Genomic DNA, 25,734 nt, shown 5'->3' on the forward strand with positions numbered 1-25,734 from the left:
GGCCAGTGCTCACCAGTCACCTCTACAGCACCCCAGAGGGTTCTGCTCATCACGGGCCTTGAAGACCCAGAGAGCCCCTTCAACATTCACTTGGGCAATGCTGCAGGCCCCAGGGCACAAGACAGGTGGGGAGTGGGGGAGCTCAGGAGGGCCACAGTCAACTGTGCCCAGCAGAGGACATCAGGGTGGCCGCGGCAACCTAGAGTGCAGCAGGACTGTAGGACACACTCTGCTGTCCTGAGACCCAGGCCCCAGAAGAGGCTTGGTCACCCAGGGGTCTGGTCTGGGGCACCCTCAGGCTGCAGCGTCAAAGGGACTAGGCAGATTCCTTCAAAGGGTCAGATAAGCTGGGGGATCAAGGGAGGTCACGAACAGGCTTCCAATGGGAGAAAGGAAGCAGCATCTGCTGGGAGGCATCATCTCTGTGCCTCACCTTCAAAATCTGCTTATGAAGCCTATGGGATCGGCACTTCTGCCCTGCTTCACAAATGAGGTGGCCATGGAGCTATTAAACGTAGCATTTACGTCTGCCTGCAATTTTCGGTACTTTACCTCAGCCCGTTGACGATGTCCTTTGTTTTTCCAAAGTAGATCTCATTCAGCGTACTTCTGATTTTATTTTCCATGTCCTAGGAAGGGAGATCAGTCAGACACAGGGCCTGCGGGAGCCCTGGGCCGGCCCGCCCGCCCGCCCCGCTCTGGCCTGCAGCACCCACTGTGACCACACGGGGGAGGTGTGCAGCTGTGAGCTGAGCCGAGCAGCCCCTGGGGCCAAGACCCCAGCTTGGACTTGGCTCTGAGCGTTCCCATCGCAGGCAAGAGGAAGTCAGCCCAGGTACCAGCAGCCAAGGCCAACCATCACTGGGAGCTGGTCTAAACCACATCACCACCCGGCCTGTCCACTGATTCTGTGACACCGGAGAGCAACTCCTTTCCTCTAGTGCGGGGTGGCTGCGGCCGCAGCTACAGAGCCTCCAGAGCCCCCTAACTTCCAGGGACCCGTTTCCTTTCCGAGCTCAGGTCCCTGCTTGCACCCCGTGGAATGGGCGAGGCAGGACTGAGTCTTTCTGAGCCAACTTTCGGGCGCTTGCTGGGTGGGTGGGGTTGGGTGTCTGTTTCGGAGCTGAGCCCCGCCAGCATTCAGATCAGAAGGCTCAGAAAACACGAGGCCGGGGCAAAAATGAGAAACAGGCTTCAGGGGTGAACTGTCACAGCAGGGACGCCAGCCTCAGTCGGGCCCAGAGCTCCCGGAGGCCCACTCACCTCTACCAGGCGCCCGATATTGGCTATGTGTGGGGAGCAGTCACTCACGGTTTCATCTTTCTCCATCTGCAAAAGACAAAAACATTCCTCTAAGTCAGGAAAAGCTGGGTGCTCCGGGAGAACCACAGCCTCTGCTGAGGGCACAGGCCACTCTCACGGCTTGCAAAGAGTCTGTCCTCCCCACTGGCAGCTCGGGGGCAAGATGCAGGAGTGGGGAAGTCGAAGCACACAGTACTTGTTGCAGTTCACTGAGAGGCAGCCAGCAGGTGCCCAGGGTCCCCCAGTCATGGGGGGAAGCGATGTAAAAGGAGATGAGAGCTGGAGGGGAACACTGGTCTGACGTGGATCCACACAACCGGTCCTGATGGAATCGCTGGCATCTATGGGAGGCAGCCCTGGCTTACTGTGAACAAGCCACGCCCTGAGAGCCTCTGGTTTTGTATCCTGATGGGGTGCTCTGCTGGACGCACAGGGGCTCCTTCAAAGAGGAGGCTCCCTGGCTGCTGTCCTGCAGCATCGCCAAACGTAGGGCTGGCTGAGGGGGAGGGGCCAGAGAGGCCACGCCCCCAGGTGGCCTGTGCCACCAGCCACCAGACACTGCCTGGCCCCGGGTTGACCTGTTTGGCACTTAAAGGAAGGAGCAGTGAGGGGCAGGGGCATCCAGTTGACAGCCCCGAGGGTGGACGTCAGCAGCTGCAAGTGCCGAGTGCTTCCTAGGTGGCAGCCACCAGCACCTGCCTTGTTGTCCTAAGAGCCCTGTTTCAACCCCAAGGAACGGAAGCATGAAGGTGTCCAGCAACCTGCTCAGGTTACAGCACTGGGCCATCACACCCCAGCGCCTCCATGTCCTGCCCCAGGCACCAGCTACATCTACCAGCAAGCGCAGCCAGACACGGGCCCAAACACTCCTATCATCCCGCTGAGCACAACAAGGGGAGATTCCCTGGGGGCTGTTCCTGGATTTTGGATAACCTCAGGTTTGACGAAACGCCACGTGGCTGTTGCCACCGCTGTGACATGACCTCAGGGCCATGGTAAATCCACTCTGGGCACCCGGCTAGGCAGCACCCCAGCTCCCATCAGCCACTTCAGCCGCCAGGTGCCATCCCTCTCTAGGAGGCAGCGGCTGCCCTCCTGCGTGGCCTGGCAAAACCCGCAGGGCTGGATTCGGAGCCATGGTTCATTCAATGAAAAGAAATAGGGAAGAACTGGGGCCATTTCAGCCTCGATGCCTTAGGAGGCCCTAGCAGAGCTCTGGCAGGGTGAGCACCGGGTCTCAGCTGTGGGGAGGGGGCACCCTGGGTGACAGAACTGCGGCGGCCCGTGAAGCCACGTGCCCCAGATCATGGGACCTGTCTGAGGAGACGGGATGGCCCCCATCAGAGATGGCCCAAAGGGGACCAGTGCAAGGTGGCAATCCAGGCTTCGCAAGGTACATTCAAATTTCTCAAACTAATCTCATCAGAGCGAGGACTGATCAAACAGATAAGGGGGAGACAGGCTAGAATAACGGCTTCTCTGCCCACACCAGGCCTGAACTTTCCCAGGTGTTCTTCGGGGAGTTTCAATACTCAGAGACCTTCAAGGACCCCCTACAAAGCAACAGGGAAAGTGCCATGAACCTGAAAGTGGTGGTGACCTCCCCCATACCTCAGCTCTAGCACATACACCACTGGGGCAGCACCGCCGGGGCTCTGAGCTGAGGAGCCATGTTAGAGACGCACCTATCACCACTGGACTGCCAAAGGGCGTCTGGGCCACCTGGGTGAGAGTCGCACCAGCAGGGCAACCTCTCAGGCTTATCGCTGTACTCTGGTGCCGAGGCCACCTTCCCAGAATGGAAAGGCTAAAGCCTCTGGGTGCTCAAAGGTAAGAAAGATCTGGAAGGCAGAGGAGGGAAAATAGGAAGGTTGGGTCCTCCGAGACAGACACCCTAGGAGGACACAGGGGCCCCTATGCTCATGGCAGGAATCTGGGCTCAAGGAAAAGACCCAGTGGGCCAGCCTGGGGCAGAGGCCTTGGGCAAGCCTCGTTTCCATAGCCCCCTGCCCACGCCCCTCCACACCTGGTCAGGGTCAGCTTGCTGGCAATGCTGACACACCAAAAACAGAACTATTTTTGCAATGCATATATTATTACATCCTTATAAAAGCGGCTGCCAGAAGGAAAACATTTTTATGTGCTGGGGCCGCACAGATGTTCCAAGGTGGTTCCAACTGCGTCTGAAGTCAGAGTCCAGCCTGCTTGTCCCCATCAAGCTCCTCTCCTCTCTGGCCTGGAGACAGGACAATACGGTCCAGTATTTGGAAAGGGGGCCCTTTCCTCAAAAGGACCATGTGGCATCATCTCCCATGGGGGCAGCATCTTCCAGAGAGCACAATGCAGGGCAGGGGCGGGGAATAAGCTCCACAGCCCCAGGTGGGGGCTGGGTCTGTCCAGGCCATCTCCCTGTTTCTGCCCAAATCAGCTCAGAGCGCAGTGCCCGGAAGTGTCTGGCGGAGTGGCAGCTCCATTCCCAGGTTCTGCAGGTCCCCGGCCCTCGGGCAGAAGCTAGTGGTGTCCTCCTGGTTGCTGATCTGAGCCTGGGTAAGAGGCTGGGATGGGTGCCAGGATTTAACGTGCCGTCAAGCCAGAAGAAGGTGGTCAGACAGCCTTTCAAGGAAGGTTAGGTCTGCCCAGTTTAGGAAAACTTTAACTGGGCCTAAAATTGTATATATTCTAGACGACGGAAGTCTCTGCTGTGAGATAGTGGTGGCGGCTGCGGTAGCTATTACTCACTGAGCAGGAACCAAGTGTCAAAATGGCTTCTTATTTGTATTCTACAATAACCTTCCCAAACAGGCATGCGCTCTAGGGTGAAAAGGCTGGGCTTCAGAGAAGGGACGCGGGTCACACGGCTGGGAAGTGGCCGCGCTAGGATCTGAACCAAGGTCTGGGTGATTTCAAAACTGCTTCTCTTCCCTGAGACCTCCCTCTCTGTGTACTCAACTTCATCCACATTCTTGATCAGAAAAACCCCAGGACAAACTGCAATCTAGGGCTTGGAAATTCTGAGCTATGTCCATCCCTGCCCTCCCTGCCCCCAGAATCTCTGGTCCCTTCCTTTTCTGCCTGCCCTTCACAGTGGGGGACAGACGCAGGGACCAGTCTCATGCAGCCTTCCCTTCTTCACCTAGCACTGGGTCACTCCACCGCAGGTCACGCCACCAAACCCAACCGTCCCTGGAAGCCACGCTGTGAGTCTCCCGAGGGGCCCAGGAAGCCTTGGGGTGTATGGGGCTGGGCTGAGCAGGAACTGCCTCCACCAGCAGAGAAGCACTCCCTGAACAACCCGAGCCTGGTCCCATCCCTTTTGCTTCCTGACGTCTGGAAGGCAGGCTGGGGGCCTCTGCCCACCTGGCCTAGCTGCCCAAGGCAGAGAGGATTCCCTGCAGCGCGCCCTGGCAGGTGGCATCTCACTGAAGACCTATCACTGGTCCCTACTGCTGGGCGGGGAGGGGCTCAGCTAGAAAACACACATCCTCATTTCCATGCTTGACACGACATTCCACCTTCGTTTCTAAATATTTAGAATCTGGGGGAAAAAATCAAACGAACATCTGCAGGGCCCATCCCTGACCAGAAACCTTGGATCTCTTTCCAGAGATTCACGGCCTTGCCTCTTCCCTACGTCTCCAGCTGTCACACCGCAGAAGTGACCTCGCAGCGCAACTTCCTCTCAACATCCTGGCACTTGGCTTGTACAAGCTCTACTGGCGCCACGACGGCCCCATCGGGCCCGAGGGGAGGCCTGCCAAGGGCACCTGGCAGGAGGGTCCATCTGGCTGTTGTACCCCACGGGGCCGCCACTCACCTTTCCTCCCACAGCCCCCAGCTGCAGGGCTTGGCCAAGACACTGTATCTGCTCCATTTTCCTGCTGACACCCCTCCAAGACGTCTGTCAGCGGGGGTGGGGAACAAAGGCCAACGTGGAGGAGCAGACAGCGGGCATGCAGCTGAGCCCATGGGGGACAGTGCTGGGACCAGGTGTGCACCAAGGCTCCGTGATTCATCATCGCTCATTTCCCACCAGAGCAGCTCCGCCTCCTTCACCTGCTCCCCCACAAGCCGCCTAAACTAAGTGGGAAGAGATGAGGCCAAGCCTGGAAGGCACCTCTGGAGATAGAGAGGAAAGGGAGGAGGCTCTGGGACGTGCCACCTTGGGGCACAGGCGCCCAGCGGCCCCCACCCTGTCTTGGGGGTGGCAGGTCGCTCTGTGTATGGGACGTGGGACTGGGAGCCCGCGGTCCTGGCAGCTGGCCTGGGTATGTGTTCCTGGTCAGGACGGCCTGCGAAGTGGACATCAGGCACAGCGCCCCTTCCTTCCTGACACACACGGAGCAAGTGTGAATATGATGAGGCCCAGTTTCCAGAGGAAAAGCCTCAGCCGGGGTCACTGCAAGTACTGCTGAACAGAGGAGCTCAAGGGAGGAAGACTCTCACCTACGCTCTGTGCTCATGCCCTGGAGTTACCCAAGCCCTGTCCCCCCTTCTCTGCTACCCCCAAGGACCTCTGGCCTTCATTACTGCCTGCCCCAAGGTCAACACCAGCTCCTTCACTGATGTCTGGGGACAGGCTTGTCCTCTCTAGCCCTCCCAGGGGTTGCCCCTTCCCAGGCCCTGGTAATTCTCTGGGGTCTCTAGCAGCCTTCTCCTGGCTACCCACCCTCCACGCCAGCAGAGGCATCTTCTGAAAACACAAATCTGACCAGACTAATCAACTATTTCCAACTCTGAAAAGCCACCTCACTGCCTCTGGTGGTCAATGTCTCTCCTGTGGTCACGGTGCTTCCTGCACCTTAAATCAAGGGGGCACTGCTGAGGCTGCCCCGGGGACCCTGGGCCCAGCACAGCTGCCAGGAGAGTTCCAGCAACCCAGGGCGGTGTCCCACCAGCACTGAGCTGGATGCTCGGTGCCATTCCGTTCAAGTGTTTATCCGGCATCTTCTAAATGCCACATGGGGTCAGATTCAGACCAAAAACCTGGTGTGGGAAAGCAGCCCGGCCTGTTTCTCTTTCAGGTGGGCAGATAAACTGGGCTCAAATCCTGGCCCTGCCGCTCCGAGGAGATTCAGTGCTTACCGGTGTGAACCTCAGTTTCCTCCCCTGTGGACTGGGAATGAGAACCGGCCAGTTCACGGGCGAGTCAAAGCAGCCGGCCCCCATCACCACCTGCGTTCACTCCTTATCACTGACTTTTTCGACTTTCCTGGGCCCCTTCATCTACCACCCAAGGCAACCACAGAGGTTGTTCCAAGACTCATCTGGGACACATCACGAAACCCACAGCCCCACTGCCCTGCTTGCTCAGAAGCTGCGCACCATTCACTGAGATCTGTCTCTCGTTGCTTCCCTGCCCTCCTTTTACATTACTTACGTTGGAAACCCGCCCCGGCTCTAATGCGCCTCAGATGAGTTATGTGACCGGCCGCTAGGATGATGACAGAAGCATGAATTTCCTCATGAAAGCCAAAGAGCACGAGGCAATCCAAACAAGGCCGCGGCCCGGCCGGTGTGCTGAGGACACCGCCCGTCAGGCCGGCGTTTGGCTTGGCAGGAGGCTCGCCGGAACCAGACCCGGGCCCTGGGCTGACAGCTCTGATTTAAACTATTAGGAAGGCTGAGGATTAAATATTTGTCCAGGTCACTGTAAACTGGGTGGAATTATAAACAGTTCGGATTGGTAAACGAAGCAGGAAACAGTCTCCGGATACAGTCAGGACTTTCCACCAGGTGGCGGGCAGGGGGTGGGGAGGCGGGCTGCGGGGGCGCAGGCTCCTGGGGGTTCAGCTGTTCCCTCCCCAGCCAAGGGTTCTTGGAAGACAAGGGCCCATTTCCTGCCAAAGGAGGGGCTCTGCCCCTGTGACCACAAGATACCCCCAGAGTCCCTCCTGGCCTGGGACCTGGGGCACAGCATGGGTGTGGAGGCTCCCCCTGCTCCCCAGGACCACGGGCTGACAACATAACTGCCTGTTCCCTTTTCCAAACGGATGCAGATGCCTTTCTGACTACAACACAAATGTACTTGACAGAGTTATCCATATATTTTTATATTCACGGCTATCAGAAGTGTAACTATCCTCCTAATGAAAAGCAGCATCAACGTTAAAGAAACTTCAGAGCTGTGCACTCGTGGAGTGGGAAGAGGAGGCATCTCTGCCCAGGGAGAGCCCTTCCAGGACCTTCTCAAGAAGCTGCGTTTCTGCCACAGCCTCCTCCGAGGCCTGGTCCGCCCGGTCTGTACCCCACCCCACCCCCCCTTTACCCAAAGGCACCCGCTGCGCTGGCACAAGCCTTCCTGGGCTGGGACTGTCAAGGTCTTAAACATGGGCCCTTAAACAAGGGTCTTGACCTGCCTCACTGCTCCAAGTTGCATGTGAAGTAGAAGGTAAGACCAGCCTCCTGCAGGGGAGGCAGCGCCTTCTTACCTACGTGAACTGACTCACTTCCATTTTTCTTTAAGTTATTGAGTCGCAACTGACAACTAGGAGCTCAGTCGCTCTGAAGTGCTGTAAGACGTGCGTCCCAAGCTTCATGGGAGCACTTTAATGTGGACGCCTGGACCCTAAGACAAAATCGCCCATGGCTGAATCTCAGGAGTAAGACAGGTCTGGGAGAGGGCCATCAGGTAGCGCTTGGCCCCATGCCTGGGGGCAGGGGACAGACACCCAGCTCTGAGGCTGGCACCTGTAGGCACCGCGACTCTACCTGTCTGGTGAGGCTGCCTCCGAGGTTCATGGTGCCAGAGCCGGATTTGTTGGTCTGAAGCCACAGCATCACCGTGGAGGTCAGCTTGTAGTGGGCGGTGCGACCACTGGATTTCTCCTAGGGGAAGAGACGGAGATCAGAACCTGGGCACGACCTCCACTGAGACAGCATGGCATGGCCAGGGTCCAGGGTCCTTCCAAGGGGTCCTCTCCCAAGACACTACCACACACCCCTCCTTGCACAAGCCCAGCTGGCTTCTACGGGACAGAAGATGCACTCATGTGCCAGGACCCTTGTCATCGGAAGGGCTTCTTGATCACAACATCCTGCCACCCCCCAAAAGCATCTGCTGGCAAGTGGGCTGCTTGTTCTGGCCAGGGCGCCCACTGCTGGGCAGCCGTACCTGCACTTCCACCACGTGGATGGAATCCCAGCAGCCCTTGATCTTCTTTGATCCATCTCCAGCCTTCTTTATGAGGATCACTCCAGCAAAGCCATGATCCAGATCCCAGAGGTAGACAGATGAGACGCCGCCTTCAAAATACCTGAGGAAACAGGCCATGTTTTGCCCTCCAGCACATCAAATTAAAGATCAGGGGCTGTCATTAGGAAAAAATCCATCAAATGTCTGCCTGGGATTAGAAACCTCCCTGTGACGGCCCCGGGGTTGGTCCTTAGATGCGTCCAAGGATTGGGAGGAGGTGAAGCATACTTTGGGGGTCACCGAGAGAACATGGGCTGAGGAGTCCTGAGGATGGCCCGAGTCCGAGCTCCCCCAACTCCAGCATGGTGGTCTTTGGCAAACTTACTAAATTTCTCCCACCCTCAGCTTCCTCCCAGATGACGAGCCCAGGAGATGTGTGGTGAGTAGTAGACGCCCAACAGGGCCGTGACCTGGGTAACCAATATTCTTTCCTATTTCTGTCTCCGGAGACAGCTATTTTACAGGGGAGATGAAGAATAAAGCAGCAAACTCTACCTGCCCCCCCTTCCCAGAACCCTCCAGAGCCTGAGCGCCCAGGGGAGCCACAATCTAGCCAGAAATGAAGGGGTGCACTTCAGAGAGTCCTCGAGTCTGATCAAGATGGAAAAACTTCTAATTAAGAGCAAATGCAAGAGGAAAAAAAGAGTAAAGGAGAAACCCAAGGCCCAAGTCAACCACTGTGACCAAGGTCGGCGGCTGCAAGGAGCTGGAACAGCGGCGCTGCATCTCCGGCTGACGTGGCGTCCCTCCCGCTCAGCTGACGACCAACTCAACTCTGAACACAGTCCCATCTCTGGTGGCTGGCATACTTTTTTCCCCAGAGAGCTCTCTGACCCCAACTGAACCCCACACCTCACTGTGGCAGCAGGCACACACGGGCCCGCAGGCTGCAGCCCAGCCCCGCCATCACTGGCCGCGCCCAGGTGTGTATCCACCCACCAACCACTGAGGCCACCGGCACGGTGGTGTGAACCTGGGCCTTGGTTTCATTATAAAACGGGGACAATAATACCTACTTTATAGTGTTGAGAGACACAGACAATACAGGGAAATAGATACCTAGCAAATGATTATTCATTGAAATAATGAAAACAAGAACTAAAAAGACAACACGGTAAAGGGCATCCAAGAATTCTTTGCACTTTCTGGAAGTTAATTTTATTATAAATCTGAAACTATTCCCACCTGGAAGGTTTTGGATGCAGGTCAGTTGGTGCCACCCAGCCTCCCGCATATGACCCTGAACTGTAGGCACCACGGCCGCCTCGTCTCCCAGCTGTGACTTGCTGCAGGCCCACTGGGCACCCAAAGGGTCTACACCAAGGTCTGCTGCCCTGATGCTGCTGTCACCACCCTGCCCCCACTTCACCATCCCACACTATGCCTGGGCCGGGGCTGGGAACTCAGGGGCCACTCAGTAAGGTTCTTTCTCTTATTCCAAATCACCCTCCAAACCTCCCTCCTGGAGGTGGTGGAAGGAAAGCAGTGTGTGTTTGGTCTTGGCCCCAAGCGCAGTTCCTGCCTAGAGCAGCCTGCGGGCGGTGGGCACGCACAGACTCCTGGAATGCTCCTGGGGCAGGAGACGTGTCGCCCTCCTGGATTGGCGCCTGTGCGGGGCTCAGGTGAGCTGGCGGCACGTACTCTGGAGCCCGTCCAGCTCGTGCTGGATTTCAGTGGCTCCCGAGGGCAGAGAGCCCATAGGAGACCTGCTAACCCTCTTCCTGCTGGCAACAGTTGGCAGTGGCCCTCTGAGTCTGATTGTAGGGAGAGCAAACCCACATCAAAAAGAAAAAACAACTTTAAAAACCAGGGCTTTTCTAGTGTTGGCAGAAAGGTGAATTCCTTCTCTCCTTCAGTTCGCTGGAATGAAGGCTTGAGGCCCAGCGGGCATTTTCACCCTCATGCGTCCCCTCCCTCCCCCACCAGCTTGTGACCCCACTCCTACCGCCTCCCGAACCACGGGTGTTCTTTGTAAGGCCCGCTGCCCTGGTGTGCTGGACTATCCTGGATGGGGACCAGGAGAGAGCACGGCGGCTGGACACCCCTGTTGACACCACCCTGTGTCCAATTCAAAAGCACCAGGTGGCCTGTACGTGATCTCCTCAGTCCCATCTCTAGATTTCTACTTTTTTCCAGAAAGGTAAAACAACAGCATTAATGTTTTATAAGGTGGACCTGGCTGCTTCCCCTCTGCTGTCCCACCCCTGTGGCCTGGCTCCCGCTATGGGCAGCTTCTTTCACCCTGGCATCCTCAGCTTCCCCTGTGGGCCACACTGGCCAGGTCCAACATTTTAAAATGCTGGAGACAAACGAGGCAAAAGTGCAATCTCAATTCTGACCTCCATGTGGGTTACTGCTCTTTCCTCCAAAATTAAAAAATTTATAGCAAGAATGTTATAAAAAAAGGGAAATTTAAAAATTAGCCCACAATACCATAAATCAACTTATCCCATAAACCTGATTTTTCCAGATTCCCTTCCAGTCTTTGTCCAGATGCATAATTTTTATATAACTGTAAGCACAGGAATGGAACCCAGTGAGTTCGGCTCTTCCACTTGGCACGGAACCGTCTGTGCCTTTCCACGGAGCACATGACCACTGTAATTGTGCTTAATGGCTGGGGTAGTGTTTCACTGGGCAGTACCCTAATTTACAGTCGGTATGAATTTTAATAAAGAAGCAAGGGCAGGGCCTCCCCGGTGGCGCAGCAGTTGAGCACTGGGTTGTGAAGCTGCCTGCGGCCTCTGTGGCACCGGTTCGATCCCCGGCTGCTCCCCGGCCACCAGAGGAGGGTCCCACATGGCGCGCAGACCTCTCCTGCCGCCCGCTGCTCCCCTCAGCAGTGTACTTCGGTCCTTCTGCCTGCTCTGCTCCCCGCTCTGGCTCTGGTGAATTCTCTCACCCTCCCGTGCTTCTGACTGTACCCAGTGCATGTACAAACAAAACACATAAATAAATAAATAAAACATGCCTCTATTAAAAAAATTTAAAAAAAAAAAAAAAAAAGAAGCAAGGGCAGCAGAGTCGAAGGCCACACTGCTGGTCTTGCTGGGTCAGCGCCCTCTCCCCAGGGTGTGTCCCCGAGGATGTGGGGCAGATGTCCTAAAACTCAGCCCTCCTCGTAGGGCCCCGGTACCTTCAGGAAGGTGCATTCCATTTGCCACAAAGGGTTGCAAAAACTTGAGGGGCCGCAGATCTCAGCCTGATGCTCCAAGACCAGAGTGATGGGAGAGGGCCACTTTGGAATCACCCAGAATCACCACCGCCTCAGCAGGTGCCTCAGGGCTCACGTGCCCAGCCAGCGGCAGGAGACTGTGGGGCACCCAGACAGCCCCCATTACACAGTTTATAGCTTTGCGCTGTGCGTGAAACGTTAATTAAAGAGGGACCTCAACAAGTTCTTGAAAATGTATTCTTACCTACTGTACTTTGATCATAATGACATGAAACAGGAAAAAAATAATTTTTATGTGGTTTACATTTATGAGTTTTTACATAAAGGCTTTTGTGGGTATTTTAAGAATGTGCTAAAATGTTGTCTGAAACCACATAAAGCCATCTGAGGAGCGGCCGCCAGAACCAACAGTGCACACATGGAAGCACTTTGACTGGCCTTTGTATATTTAATGAGTCAAATTGTATTAATATTGTTTAAATGCTAACATACTATTTCAATAAGGTGGCTCTCCCATCGCCAGCTCCTCGCTCTCGGGCATGTCACCGATCAAATGCGGCCGAGCAGCGACGCAGGGATTAACCCAGCCCTGCCCTGCGCACTGGTTTCCCAGCCCGAGCTCTCAGGGAGGAGGGTGCCTGGCATCAGTTATGGCTCAGCGGATCTGGGCTCCAGAGAGAAGGCCCAGAGCACCTCCAGTGGGATCTCTGGTCAAGTGGGCAGCTTGGAGACCCAGAGAAGAAAGAGGACACGTCTCTTAGCCTGTAACCTGAACGTGCAGGACTAGATCAACACACCCAGAGCAGAAGGTGCGTGATGGCTTGCAGGGTGATAGCCAGTCAGGGAGGAAGTGCAGAGAAGCAGGGGGGCAAGTCTTGAATTTCAAAGGATGGGCTCCTGAGAGCTCCAGAACATCAGGAGAGGGTGAAAGGACAGATCCACCCAGAAGCCCAGAAACGACCAGAGCAAAACCCCGTGCTGGGCCTCACCCAAGAGCCAAGTCCTCCCTTCGAGGGCCATCAGGTGCACAAACAGTCCGTGGGGCTTTTAAGATGTTTCCAGTTCCAATGAACACTAAGGCAAATGGACAGTAGAGAATTCAGCTAGCAAGGACTAACCCACTCAGGTTAAGTGATTCCTTAAGTCCCGCCACTTGAAAGCAGCATGTTGATTACAATAGGCAGATACAGATTTCACAAACTCCCAAAGACCAGGTTAGCAGAGGCGATCTCTGTGCTGGATGAGCCACAGGCTAGGCCCTCAGATGGGCCTGGCTGCCATTAGCCAACTGTCACCTACAGTTCAGCATCTGGTCAAGTTTATTCATTCTCATCAGAGCCCCAAAGCTGGGTCAACTAAAGGCCTACCATGGGCCCTCCTTGGTGGCCTAGGGGCCGAGTCTCAGCGCTATCACCAGGACAGCCTGAGTTTGATCCCCGGTCAGGGAGTTACCCACATGGCGCAGCAGACCTCTCCTGTCTTGCCCGCTGCTCCCCTCAGCAGTATGTTTCAGTCAGTCTGCCTGTTCTGTTCCCCACTCTGTCTCTGGTGAATCCTCACACACTCCGCACCTCTGGCCTGTACCCCAGTTCTTCTACGAATAAGTTTTTTTTTTTTTTTAAAAAAGCCTAATGTGTCAGTGATTCTCTTTTCCTCTGTACTGTGCTGTGCAATCCACTCCTCCACTTGAATAAAGTCACAGCCATGGACAGGAGTCTAAACTCTACAATCGTGGGACTTCCGGGGAAAGGAGGAAAGAGAGAAAATATAACAATGCACACAAAAACAACCTACTGCACAAAAGAGAGAAGAAAGCACTTCGGCCACCAAGGCTCCGTGGAGCGCCTGCAGCCGAGGCAGGCGTGGAGGCTGGAGTGGAAATGTGTTTTGGGAATCGGGGCTATAACGAGGAATTACCCAATCCCCAGAGCCGGCCAACTCCGGGCTGCACACACGATAGGGGAGACGGGACTGGGAAGGGCTTGAAGTTGGCCTTTACTCCTTCCCTTCCAATTGCCCCCTGGGAGCCCCATTGGACTTGGGGCTCTAGTACAGAGGCCCCTAGCAGGTAATGAGGTAACTTCCATGAGCTCCACAGAACTCCAGCCAGGCCGCCTGCGGAGCCAGGCTTTCCAGGGCTGGGCCTGATCAGACTTGGATCTTTGGCCAGAGAAATCTCTACTGGTGAGCCACACGGTTGTTGGCAGACCCACACAAGTGTGCGTGTGTGGGGGTATTTCAAGGTAAGCCCCCTGAGATGCTGCAGTGTGAGGGGGCTTTCTTCTGAAGTTGGTTTCATTAAAGCCAAGCAGTATTTACTCGGCACTAATGCGGTGCCAGAGATGGCCTTCCCAGCCCTAGGACAAGCACCAGATCAGAGGCTCCGGCTCCCACTCAGGATGGGTGTGGCAGGGCCTGCATGGGGAGGATGCTACGGGCCGCAGGGCAGGCTCCAAGGGCCTCCACCGGATCTGTCCAGCTGCCCACACCATCCACTGGCAGAGCCTTCCACATTCCCAAGGCAGGCAGCTCTGTCTTGAATGACACAAAGGGTTCTCTCTGGCCCCGAGTGAGAACCTGCACTGGCTGCCCTCTGGGACCACAGCACACAAGACCGGACGCCTCTCCTGACGCCATCCTTCTCAACACCTGACCATGGCACATACTGAGCCAAGATGTCTCTTTTCTGCCCTTCCTGTCATTCTTCCTGACAGAACGTGGTTTTAAGTCTGCATAGGGCACTCATCCACAGGGCCTGAGGGCAGAAACAACGTCCAGCTGTGTGTTCATCAACTAGCACTCAGCAGGGCCAGCTGTGGCCACATCTGGCAGAGGCCACTTCTCCATAAGGACACAGAGGTGAATTCACTCTCAGCAACTAGGCTTCTTATACCGCCACTTGCGGGCCCGCAGAAGTGACAAACGAAATAGTTCCTGATGTGTTGTCATCAAATTGTCTCCTAAATCCTTGAGAACTGAGCATAAGAGACCAGGAGCATCACTCAAATCGCTGTGTGCAGTCCTGCAGGCACAGCCACACCACCTCCATGCATCTTCGGGGAGTCTGAATCTGCTGCCATCTGCATATACGTCAGAGCAGGGCATGACCCACACACGCACAGAACCGAGTCCAAGCTGTGTGGACCAGCTCTCCGAACCACGGAATTTCCAAGACACTCTGGAAAGAGCACCGCAGGCTGGAGTGAGGCGCCGGGGAGAAATCAATGTCTACCTGGAGTCGGGAGACAGAACCGAGACAGGAGCGGCCATGGCCTCGACTGGGCCTGTGGCTAAAGGGACCTGATGGGTGGATGAAGGGGACAGGGGGACATACGAGGTGGGTTCAAATGCCAGGTTAGAGTCCAGACTGAAAAAACTGTAAAAGTCAATGCAATTGACAAGGAGAATCTATGTTCCAGGGTAAGCTAGAACACTGGCCCCTGAAAGGCCCAAAGAGGATTCCACGTGATTCCTGCCCCCACCCTCCTGTCAGCCAGTCATCAGTTCTGTTTCTGAGACCCACCAAGTAGCAGCAGCAAGACCTGGGATACGTGGTGACGAGGACAGTCTTTACGTTCAGACAGACGTCCCCAGCTTGGTGAGGGACAAGACGAAGGCAGAGTAAAAGCTGAGGCAGAGTCCCTACCCCGGGCTGATGCTCTCCCAGCCTAGAAAACACCCTCCCCCCCTCATCAGCAATGGTTTGCTCTTCTGATCATCCTCACCATCCTTGAAACAGAAAAGGGCAACTGGCACCCACAGGTGGGAATGATTCAATTCCACCTTAGGGGAAAAAAAAAGTCTCTAACTTGCTTGAAGTGGCTCCTACCTTCCATGCAGATCAACATTCCTCTGTCACCAGCTCCAAACCGGCCACCACTGAGAAGCTAAGGGGACGCATCCCTGTCCAACATGGGGACGTGGGTGCTGCCCCAGGGCTCCAGCTTCTGGGGCGCCCCAGAGAGCGCAGGAGGAGGGCTCACAGCCATAACTGGGGCAGCTGGGAAACGGGAGTTCTCCCCTGTTGAGGTACCAGCCTCGCTCCGGGGTGCATGTGTAAAACCACCTCCTGGAGGCCCAAGGATGGGCCATGGTGGCTGCAGAACAGGCATGGAGAGGTGTGGCACGGACAGCAGGTGCCTGCAAACCTCCATGTGCTGTGCCCAGGAGCATGGTCCTGCCCGCCCTGGGGCTGGCCAGGTGTGCAGCCCTGGGATGGGAGCGTCTGCACAAGTGGAAAGATCAGCACTTGGCCTTGGGCCGGACACGTCCTGATCTGCCGCCAAAACCCAGCCACCCTCATGTTTTGAGACCAGCTGTTTTCGCCATGGTTTACAGAACATGTCCCAGAGTCTGCCCATGGACACGGACAGGTATTCTGCGGAAATTCCTTCCCGCACACACAGGTGCAACGACCCCCTGAGCAAACATACCAGCAGGCTTAGGCATGTGGGGCTTCAACGCCAGGCACGCTTAGAAGTGCACATCTGGACGGCGGCTGCTGCACTTTACAGCCTCTTTACAAGGCTTTTATTTTTTTTACTTGAAGAGAAATAACGAGGGCCTCTGGAAACAATGGGCCGCCGACCTGACCCTGGGTCTGACCACACCGCTGGCATGCAGCAGCCCCTTCTGCCTCACAGCCCACGTGAGGGAAAAGTTGAAGGTCCACGCCTTCGGGGCCTTCAGAGCCACCAAGGTTTAAGAGCTGCCGCCACTGAGACTCCATTCTATGTCGGGGGCTTTGAACGCCTTGTTTGAGAAACCGAACCCTGGAGACAGCGCACTGAGCCACACAGCTGAGACAGGGCAAAGAGGGGAGGGCTTGGATGGGATCCTGGATCTGAGTTTAAGGACATCAGATACTGGTGAGACCTCGCCACGGACCACAACACAGCCGTAGGGTGGAGGAGAAAGTCAGTCAGGAAGGAATGGAGGGGACAAGGAATGGCCAGAAATCTGGGGCACTCCTGCACTGAGAATCCCAGGAAGGAGGGTGCTCCACCTCCCAAGGCAGCTGGGGCCACTGGCTGACAGTCCGTAAGGCCACCCATCACGTCCACAGCACAGCTCCCCCAAAATAAGGAGCGTGGGAAGAAGCTTGGCCAGGAGCACAGTGTCTCTGGGGCACCAGGAGGAGCTGGGCCCATTTTCAGAAAAGCCTTCACCCCAACATGTGGACAGCATAACCCAAAGCGTGACTTAAGCCATGTGGTTAGAGTGAACCAAGAATTCTGGAGGCATCGTGGTCCCTGATGCTGACTCGAGAACGTCTGCAAGTGAACTTGGTCCCACACTCTTGGTTTCGGCAGATGACTTCAGGCAATGGCATCAAACCCTGCGCTGCAGCCTCAGGGGAGCCGGGGCTGGACCCACGGTGTCCTCTGGGGTGGCGGCACCAGAGGCCTGCCCAGGCTGCTCTTCAGGGGCTCTAGGAACTGTGGCATGTACATCCCTACTGAGAGGAAGTGGTTTCGGGACAGCTGAGCCTGGACCACGAGAGCTGGCAGGGCGTCTCTGCACCGTCTTCCTGAGCTGAACTGGGTCAGCCCGTGAACTGCTTCCAGCACTTTCACACAAGTGCAGGCTGTAGCGAGCCGAGCCCTGGGGCAGGTGGCCCCAGGGGCCCTCTGGGGCCTCAGGGGACCTCTGGGGCCTCAGGGGCCCTCCGCAAGTGGCTGAAGACACAGCAATGTGTGTACGGACCCAGGTACTAATCATGTGCCGACAAGCTGCAGCCAGCTGGACACAGCTTCCCGTGTTTTCCTGCAGCCCCAGGGGCACAGGATGTGCAGCAGGCAGGCCTGGGAAGAGGCCCGATGCCCTGGGCTCATGGCCATCCGACTAGCTGAAGGGGCAGGGGATGAGGGCCACGTGCCAAACCCCTGGGTCAGGTCTCATCCAGCTCCAAAGGATCCTTAGCAATCTTCCTGTTACCCAATGGCCAGTGGGGTCTGAGTCCAGAGACCAAAAAGGGACTTGGCCTGAAGTTTTTGATGGTGAGTAGCACTGGGTGACCCCAAACTACAGATCTCATTCAGCCAGAGTCTGGGAAGTCTGGGTCAGGGTCTCTCCACTCCTGCAGTCCCTACCCAGCCTCCAAACTGTTCCTGGAGGACTTTCTTAGGAGGTGCATCAGAGCCGGCCTATGCATCCCGGGAGCTATCCAAACCCTCCCAAAGCACGACAAGGATACTCACAGCCTGTGCGCCCCTCCCCTCCATGCATACCCTATTCACTTGCTGACCACGCCAGGCTGGATCCAACTCAGGACTTTGTCCAAACAACTCCTGCTGCCCAGAACACTGCCTCAACTGCCCCCTGCACCCACCCAAAGCAAGCACTGGGCTCCCTCACATCACCCAAGGGTCCACAGCTTGCTGAGGCTCACAGGACTCAGTGTGGAGTCACGCTCCCCATCAAGAGCTACCCCGTGGAGGGAAGTGGGGTAGAGGCAGTCACAGAGAAACTGGTCTACCTGGGAAGCTGAGCAGACTCTGTCCGGGGCTTTTTGGGGTCAGTACCCTCTCCCTGCCCAAACTCCAGACTCCAGAAGGGAAGCAGGCGTGCAGGATAACCGCAGTGTTCCCATGGTCTGTACCCTAAGTCGTTCTAACAGGGAAGGCTGGGAACCCTTCTGAAATCCAAGTGCCCAGATGCGTGCCAAGGGACCAATCCTGCAGCTACAGTCTTAGGCACGCAGGGACTCTTCTGCATGCCAAGGCACAGGCCCTTCCCCAGCAGCCCACCCAAGGCCAGCCTTCACTGCTTCCTGACCCAGTGCCTGGTCTTGGTCCTTCACAGCACATAGCCAAGCCTACAAGGACTGTGAGCAACTGTTCCCTCTATGTGCACTTTCTCAGCCACGTTAGAAAGTGAGCCCCATGAGGGTGGGGGTTGCACCTTCCGTCCATGCTTGGCACAGGAGTCTCGGTAAACACCTGCTGAATATTCATCTGTACCTTCTCTCCCATCACCCCTGATGGGAACTACTTCACTCCATCTTGAGAGAGGTTTTCTCGAGGTTTTCGTATGGGCTGCTGGCCTTCAAACATGACTGATGACAGCACCCAAACCGCCCTACCCCACCCCCCAACCAGAAGCACACAGAACATGACACCCACACAGATGACCAGTGAAGATCAGATGAGCCTGCTGCACCGACAGCTAAGAGTTCCGAGTGGACATGACAAGCCAGTGCAAGAGCCACCCTGTGCACAGCACTCCACTCCCGCCCCTGCACCCCAGTGCCTCCAGGATGAGCGGTAAGGAGACAAAGGCTCATAAAGCCTCTCACTTGCCCACATTCAGTGGGAGTAAGGGCAGAACAGAATCAAGTTGCTGGTGCAAAGCGTCCCTGGGTAGGCAAATGGATAAAGGATCTTAGAGCCCTTGGTAGATGTGGCAGGCTTTTGATGCTTAAGCAAGGGACCAGGCACAGGCAGACCAGCGGGCTGGGAGACACAGACAGACAGACAGCCTCCCAGCCCCTGCATTCTCCATGCTCTCTCTGGCTTCTCTTATTTCCCATGCTCTCCACCCAGTACTCATAGGTACCAGCACCCGTGCTCACGCTCCTCAGTGCTTTCTGCAATAACACAGCATCACGGGTGGGGGCAGTGAAACCTGGGAAGAAAGCAAGGCCACAGATGGCAGCCACAGAGGCTAACAGTGGGAAAGCAAAAAACAGCCCGAGCCACTCCATTTTCCTTACGCAAGTCCAGTCTCTTCCAGCCCAAGGACTTGGTTGGTTCTATTGTCTAGCCTGGACAGCCATGGTGTCGGAGACTGAAGCTGGGAGGCACAGTGTCTGTGCCTCTTGTCTGGGTGGCCCCACCCACCAAGCTTCCTGCTTCCCATTTCTGCCAGGCCCACCCCACCAGCTCTCCACTGCCTCGCCAACACCACCAGCGCTGAAACACTAACGTTCCCCAGACTCAGTACTCTCGTCCATGGAAAGCGGAGCCCCATGGGCCCAGGTCTGGAAGGCAGCAGGAGCATGGAGTTTCCAGGACCCAGGAAACAGGCAACACTTCTTTTTCATGCACAACTATGGCTGCCTCATCCCTTCCTAGGCTCATGTTGTTCAAATGTCATCTGGCAAAGACAGAGAGTGGAGGGAAGGATCTTAGTCGGCCGCAAATCTAACATGCCCCGGAAGGGGAGCGCGGCAGGGAGCGGGGGAGGCCCACGGACAGTCACTCTGGCCACTCGTGGGGCTCCACAGGGGCGCCAGCTTCATCTCACTCTGTAAACTTCTTCCAGACAAGAAGGGCTGATTAGAAAAGCTAATTAAAGCGTTTGAAGATTATCTCAGACCCGAAGCAAGGAAGAACACAGAATGCTTTCCCACCCTGCTCCTCCCCCCCAGACTCTGGCCTTCATTAAGCTTTGATTTCAATCAATTGCACACCCACTAAAATTAACTTATGAGGCCAATAAATTACAACCGCATGTTTGAAGGTATTATCTGCCGCAAGCCCAGCGCGAGGATCACAGCGCGCGGGCACGACGGCTGGCGCAGCTGGGAGCAATCATGCTCGGAAGCGAGCAGCGCCAGCCCTTCAGTTAGCGCATCTGGTCTCGGCAGAGCCTGGCCACAGTGGCGGTGCCGAGACCCAAGGCAAAAGCCAGAGCAGCGAAGGTCTTTCTTCTCTAGGGACCTCAAAAATCAAAGCGCTGATCTTGGGATTCAAGGCAGCCAACGGAGCTCCAACCTCAAGGAGGATGCTTCCCTGGCAGCTACAAGAGCCCAGTCTACACCCAAGGCGCCACCGGAAGTCCTTTCCAAGAAAAGGAGGTCGAGGCATGAGGTTCTGGGACTGATGAGCGATCCTAGACTGGGGCCTAAAAAGAGCAGTCAACTTGCCAAGTAGGATCGAGAAGTGATCCTGTGAGCTAGCCACCCAAGAGCTGGCAGGCTCCACGCTCTGGGTACGAGGCTCTAATGACATTCCCAGGACCAAGCCAGGCCCAGGGATAAGAAGTAGAAACCATCTTGGGGGCTGGTTAAGTGAGTCGCTGGCAACCAGGCTGGGAAGGCCGGGGAAGGGAAGTGAGTAAATTCAAGATGACTTGGGGCAGCTGACCCCACCCAGCCCAGCACTGCATCAAAACAGGCCCACCCTCCTAAACACACTCAGCAAATTTGCTATTTTAATCTAAAAGCAGGGTAGTCTGGGTCATGCCAGCAACAGCTGCTTGGTAGTTATTCTTGTGGGGTAAAGGTACCACCAAGATCTCTTTCAGCCACTGATACAAAAAAAGTTCATCAAAATTGCGTGAGATGGGGGTGGGGAGGAAGGGGTACAGGAAACTATGAGACACTCCGGCGGATCACTTGGGGCATGTGGCTCCTCTCCCGGGGCACGCTCGCTGCTGACCACGGGGGTGGAGAATGCAGAGTGCGGGGAGGGGCCCAGTCAGCCCCAGCGCCGGCCCCCTCGCTCTGGCCATACCAAATCCATGTGCTGATGATTAATTCTAATTCCCTGCAAAGTCAAAGCCTTTGCAGACCAGGGGATCAAAGCCCAGAGCCCGGGGATAGAATCCAAGCCTTTCCCTCAGGATGCTGATGAAGATTTTATCTCTCATGGCAGAGAGAAGCCTCCGGGGACACAGTGCGCTCTCCCGCTCTGGAAAGGCCAGGGCGGCTCTGGAGGCCTGGCTTCGATCAGGTTTCCAATGGAAGTCTCCAAGCACCCGCTGCAGTCTGTTGTGCTGGTGCCTCCTCCTGCTCATCTTATCAAGGAGGAAGGACAAGGCTAATGGGCCCGCATGAGCAGAGGGAAGGGTCCCAAGAAGCTGCTCTCACTCCCGTGCACGCAGGCAGCACTGTTCGCCAGGAGTGGGGCCTGCCTGCTTGCTTGCTGGAGGGCAACTTCAGCCTCTGCCCTAAGTCAATGGGGCCGGCAGGAAAAAGTACCCGGATCTCTCTTATTGTTTTGTTTCTGGTCAACTCTCCAGCACCTGAGTTCAGCAGTCCTTCCAGTAGAAAATCAGGGTCCTTCCCGCTAGTGGTCGACAAATGCAGAAGTTCCCCAGAGACCCCTTAATGCACAGGGTTCTCACACCAAGAGGGCTCCGAGCCTGATGGCTGCAGCCCGGCCACTTTGAGGGGGTGAGGAGTCAAGGGGCCTGAGCACAAGTCAAACCCAGTCCGAGCTGTGGTCCCTCGGGACCCAAGACTTCAGAAATGTCAGGGGTTGCCAGGAGTGAAAGCAGGGCTGGGAGGTGTGTGGGGTGCAGGCCAAGCTGTGTGGAATGGGGCACTTGGAAAGGCAGTTTTGCTTGGCCAGCGGCATCTTCAGTCACCACCTCACTTTCTGGTGTCTCCCCCAGACGCAGGTAACCCTCCCCACCTCTCAAGCAGCAGCTGAGTAACCTGAGACAGGAGGAGCGTGTGAGAGAGGCTCCCCAATGCGAGGGGAGACAAGGAGGCCCCCCAACACGAGGGGAGACAAGGAGACAACTCCTGCAAGGGCTCTGGGACGCCCTCCCCGGAGGCAGGGATGCAGCGGCCCCAACGGCGAGTCAGGGAGCAAGGGAGTAGTAGAGGAGACCAGGCTGCTGCCCTCACACCCCAGGGAGCAACCTGGTCCCTGGAAGACCCAAGTGACGGCTGGGCTGCATGGCCTAGGGCATGGGCACAGGCAAGGCCCCCCGGTCGCCTCCCTCGGCTCCATGAGCAACTCCCAGGGGCCTCCTGGAGCAGAGCAGTGCACGAGCACTTTTTAAATAAAGAAAAAGGAGATTTGGTTCCATAATTTTCAGAAATGGGCTGGCTCTTCATGTGTGGTCTGGCTGGACAAGAGTTCCTCCATGTGGCCTCAGGAGGACTCCTCAGCCCACTCTGACTGCACTGGTGGGGGCCCAGGACAGACCACCCTCGGGTGCCGTGGCTGCAGTCACTGGGGAACATGGCACCCCGCCACCTCTGCGGGGTCACAGGCCTCCCCTGCCCTCGCCCCCAGCCACCCCAGACATCTCGCAAGGAATAGCGCAAGACGTGACTGAACCACTGGCGCATGAGGGACACTGAAGGCACAGTGACCACAGGGACCCTCGAGATGGGGGCGTGCAGGGCTGGAGAGTGGGGAGCGGCGCAAAACACATGCTCTCTTAGGTGGGTTTGGTGTTTCTGTCATGTCTTAGGTCAAAAGTGCCACTTTCCCCCAACCAGCTTCCAAGGGAAGTTTATTTTTTTCCTAAGAGTTTCTTGATTTAACATGTTATATCAAATAACTGGAGGACTGTCCCCACTGTCCGCAAAGCGGAGGCCTGGGATTCTAACTGCTTCAGCTGTTCAGAGGCTTTGCTTCACTTCCATTTTCTTGCAAACTACAGGGGAGGGCTAAATCCCACCCACCTCAAAGGGTGTTTTCTATATACCTTTAAAGAGTGATATTAAAAAAAAAAAAAAAAAGAAGTGACAGGGCCCAAAATGCTCATGAGCTGGTCCTTTACAGAAAAGCATGCTGCCCCTCCTAGGCGACTGCATTTATACTTTAGTAGAATTGCACATTTTATAGTTTGCTGGATTTTTGGTACAGAACTTTAATGTAAAATGAGATTCTGAGAGGAAGGCCCTGGAGCCCTTTCCTGCCGGGCTGAGGGAGCGTGGTGGGGGCAGGCTGGCAGCAGCACGAAGGAGAGGGCCCTAATCAGGCACCGCAGAAGCCCAGCTCAAGGCAGGCAGGCAGGGGCTGAGTCCCACAGACTCGGGAATCAGCAGGACACGCAGTGCGGGAGCAGCTGCCCAGCCGAGAAAAGAGTCCCGTGCACATGGAAGGCTCGGAGACAACAGGTCTGAGTCGGCCTCCTGCCTCGGACACCCAAGTCTTTCTGAGTTTTAATTTTTTTCACCTGAAAAGTAGGGGCCAAAACAGCCGTCACACCTGTGAGGAAGCAAGATGTGTGGAGAATACGCCCCGCACACGGCGGGCGTAGGCAGGCCGCCCCGACCCGTCGCCAAGTGAGGCCCGGCTCCCCGCCAGGGCCGCCTGAGTCCCAGGGGAACCAGGTAACGGGTTCAAGGGAGACAGCTAGGCTGGGGCTTGAGCTCCTTCAATTTCCCAGCAGAGCCCCAAGCATCAAGGGCAACGGGAGGAGGTACTCACAGGTCTCGATACTGGTCAAAGGCATTGTTGGCTTCCACCTCCAGCTTTCTCAGCCGAGCGGAAGGCATGGCCCCATCTTCCAAGGGAGGGTCATACTTGTTACTCCATGGTGATCTGGAGGGGAGGAGGAGAGAACATGAGCTGTTCCAGAAGACACAGCCTGTGAGCTGTGAGCTGCAGTCCAGCTAGCTGGAATTTCAGAGGAAAAGCCACGGCTCAGAGCAGACATTTTCCCAGGTCCAAACACAGCTTCTCACGGTCTGCAGAGCAAGGGCTCAGGAGCTGGCAAACCCCACCCATCACCAGCCACACTCTCCCGGCAAGTGTCTAGATGTCTTTGAGCCTCTCTTTCCTCATGTCCAATGAAGCTACCATGCTGCCACAAGGCTGCGATGAGCAGCAGAGAAGGGGGTGGGCGGGGGGGCATCGAGGCCACAGTCTGGCACACGTAAATGTCCAAACGTGACTCCCTTCTTCAATCTCCCTTTGTTTTCAAAGGAGCTGGACTGGCCAAGAGGCACCCTCTCCTTGCAGGCAGCTCTGGGTAGACTTTTACTCCAAAGACCTCACTAGGAAGAGAGGTGCCTGTGTGCAAGCAGGCAGGAGACTCGCCCGGTGGAAAATGAAGACCACACGTAAGATGAAGCCGAGCAGTCTCCAGGGCACAGAGGTGCCCCCACGCCCTGGGGTGCACACCGTGGCTGTGTGGCACGGAAGACCAGCCCGGTTTTTCCCAAAGACTTGCCGGTTTCTTAAACTGTGTCTTGCCACATCAGGAAAACATTTAACCACAGGGAGCACTGGAAAGAGGTTATGAAGGAAATAAGTACTCATTAATTCCTGCAGGTGGAGTTCAGAGAGCTGTGGGCTCAGAGGAAAAAAAAGAATTAAAAAGGTGAAAGGAATGAAAAGGAGCAGACAATATGGAGTGGGGAGGCAGGCCCCGGTCACTCGCACGCCTGCACAAACACCTCCTGCGGCCCTGGCAGACATCCACTGGGCCTCTCCGCCCACTGACAACAAACCACCAAGGCCTCAGAGAACCTATGATTTTGGATTGATGTTAAGGGAAAAAGGCTAATTCCAATTCCCAATCCCCAGTTTTAATTAATTCTGAGCACAAACATCTGTCTTCTTGGTAAGTGATTGGGGCGCCAATGTCAACAAATCAAGGCAAGCAAGCTGGGTGACCTCTCCTCTGAGACTCCTCGGACAGATGCCCCATCTTTACCTACAGGACCCCAAGCAGCAGATGCCCTGACTGGACTACCTCAAAGCAAAGGTGGCTGTGGAAACCCTTCTTTCCAGGTCCCCACTTAGCACAGAGCTGGTAGACTCTGCAAGAACGGGGTGAAGCACCCCCTTCTGCCCTGTGACCAGCTGCTCTCATGGTCATGTAGGACTGTGCACACAGTGCTGGAAAGAGCCTTCTGATCTGCCAGGACCCCTCTGGCTCGGACAGCAGGGTGAAGGCAGCCTGAGCACCCTTGCACCCTACCCCTGAGCACCCCCCACCATCCCGAGCATAGGCCAGCATGTCCACTCCTATTCTTGCAGAAGATCTTGTTCACCCCTCAAAGCAGCACTGCCTGACAGCCCCTGCCCCCATGATGGAAGCACCCCAGACCTGCACTGGCCCCATGGCAGCATTGTGTGGCTGCTGAGCACTGAGGCTAGGGCAACTGAGAGGCTGCATTTTTAGTTTTATTTAAAATTAAAGTCGGGCCTCCCTGGTGGCTCAAGGGGTTAAGACGCAACCTCTGAATCTATCCGCAGCCACTGCGGCACGAGTTCGATCCCCGGCCAGATAGCTACCCACACAGCACAGCAGACCTCTCCTGACTCGCCCACTGCTCCCCTCAGCAGTATATTTCGGTCGATCTACCTATTCTGCTCCCCACTCTGTCTCTGGTGAATCCTCTCACCACCACCATCCCCGCACCTCT

The 25,734-nt window shown here is 56.0% G+C and overlaps 2 protein-coding genes across 5 annotated transcripts in view; both read right to left on the reverse strand.

The window, feature by feature from the left end:
* UBR4 (ubiquitin protein ligase E3 component n-recognin 4) overlaps positions 1 to 25,734 on the reverse strand; it is a 336,932-nt gene that overhangs the window by 190,716 nt on the left and 120,482 nt on the right. The window lies entirely within an intron of this gene.
* Positions 1 to 25,734, reverse strand: part of CAPZB (capping actin protein of muscle Z-line subunit beta) — a 105,741-nt gene that overhangs the window by 3,693 nt on the left and 76,314 nt on the right. For all 4 annotated transcript variants that reach the window (XM_054691342.1, XM_037498982.2, XM_054691341.1 and 1 more), the window contains exons 4-8: positions 23,789 to 23,902; positions 8,414 to 8,555; positions 8,011 to 8,127; positions 1,264 to 1,329; positions 553 to 629 (exon numbers count right to left, since the gene is read on the reverse strand). In XM_054691342.1, coding sequence (XP_054547317.1) covers positions 553 to 629; positions 1,264 to 1,329; positions 8,011 to 8,127; positions 8,414 to 8,555; positions 23,789 to 23,902 — 516 coding nt within the window. The remainder of the gene's footprint in view (positions 1 to 552; positions 630 to 1,263; positions 1,330 to 8,010; positions 8,128 to 8,413; positions 8,556 to 23,788; positions 23,903 to 25,734) is intronic.

This window comes from Talpa occidentalis, unplaced genomic scaffold, assembly GCF_014898055.3.
Source record: "Talpa occidentalis isolate TD23 unplaced genomic scaffold, MPIMG_talOcc4v2.1 talOcc4.9, whole genome shotgun sequence".
NCBI lineage: Eukaryota > Metazoa > Chordata > Mammalia > Eulipotyphla > Talpidae > Talpa > Talpa occidentalis.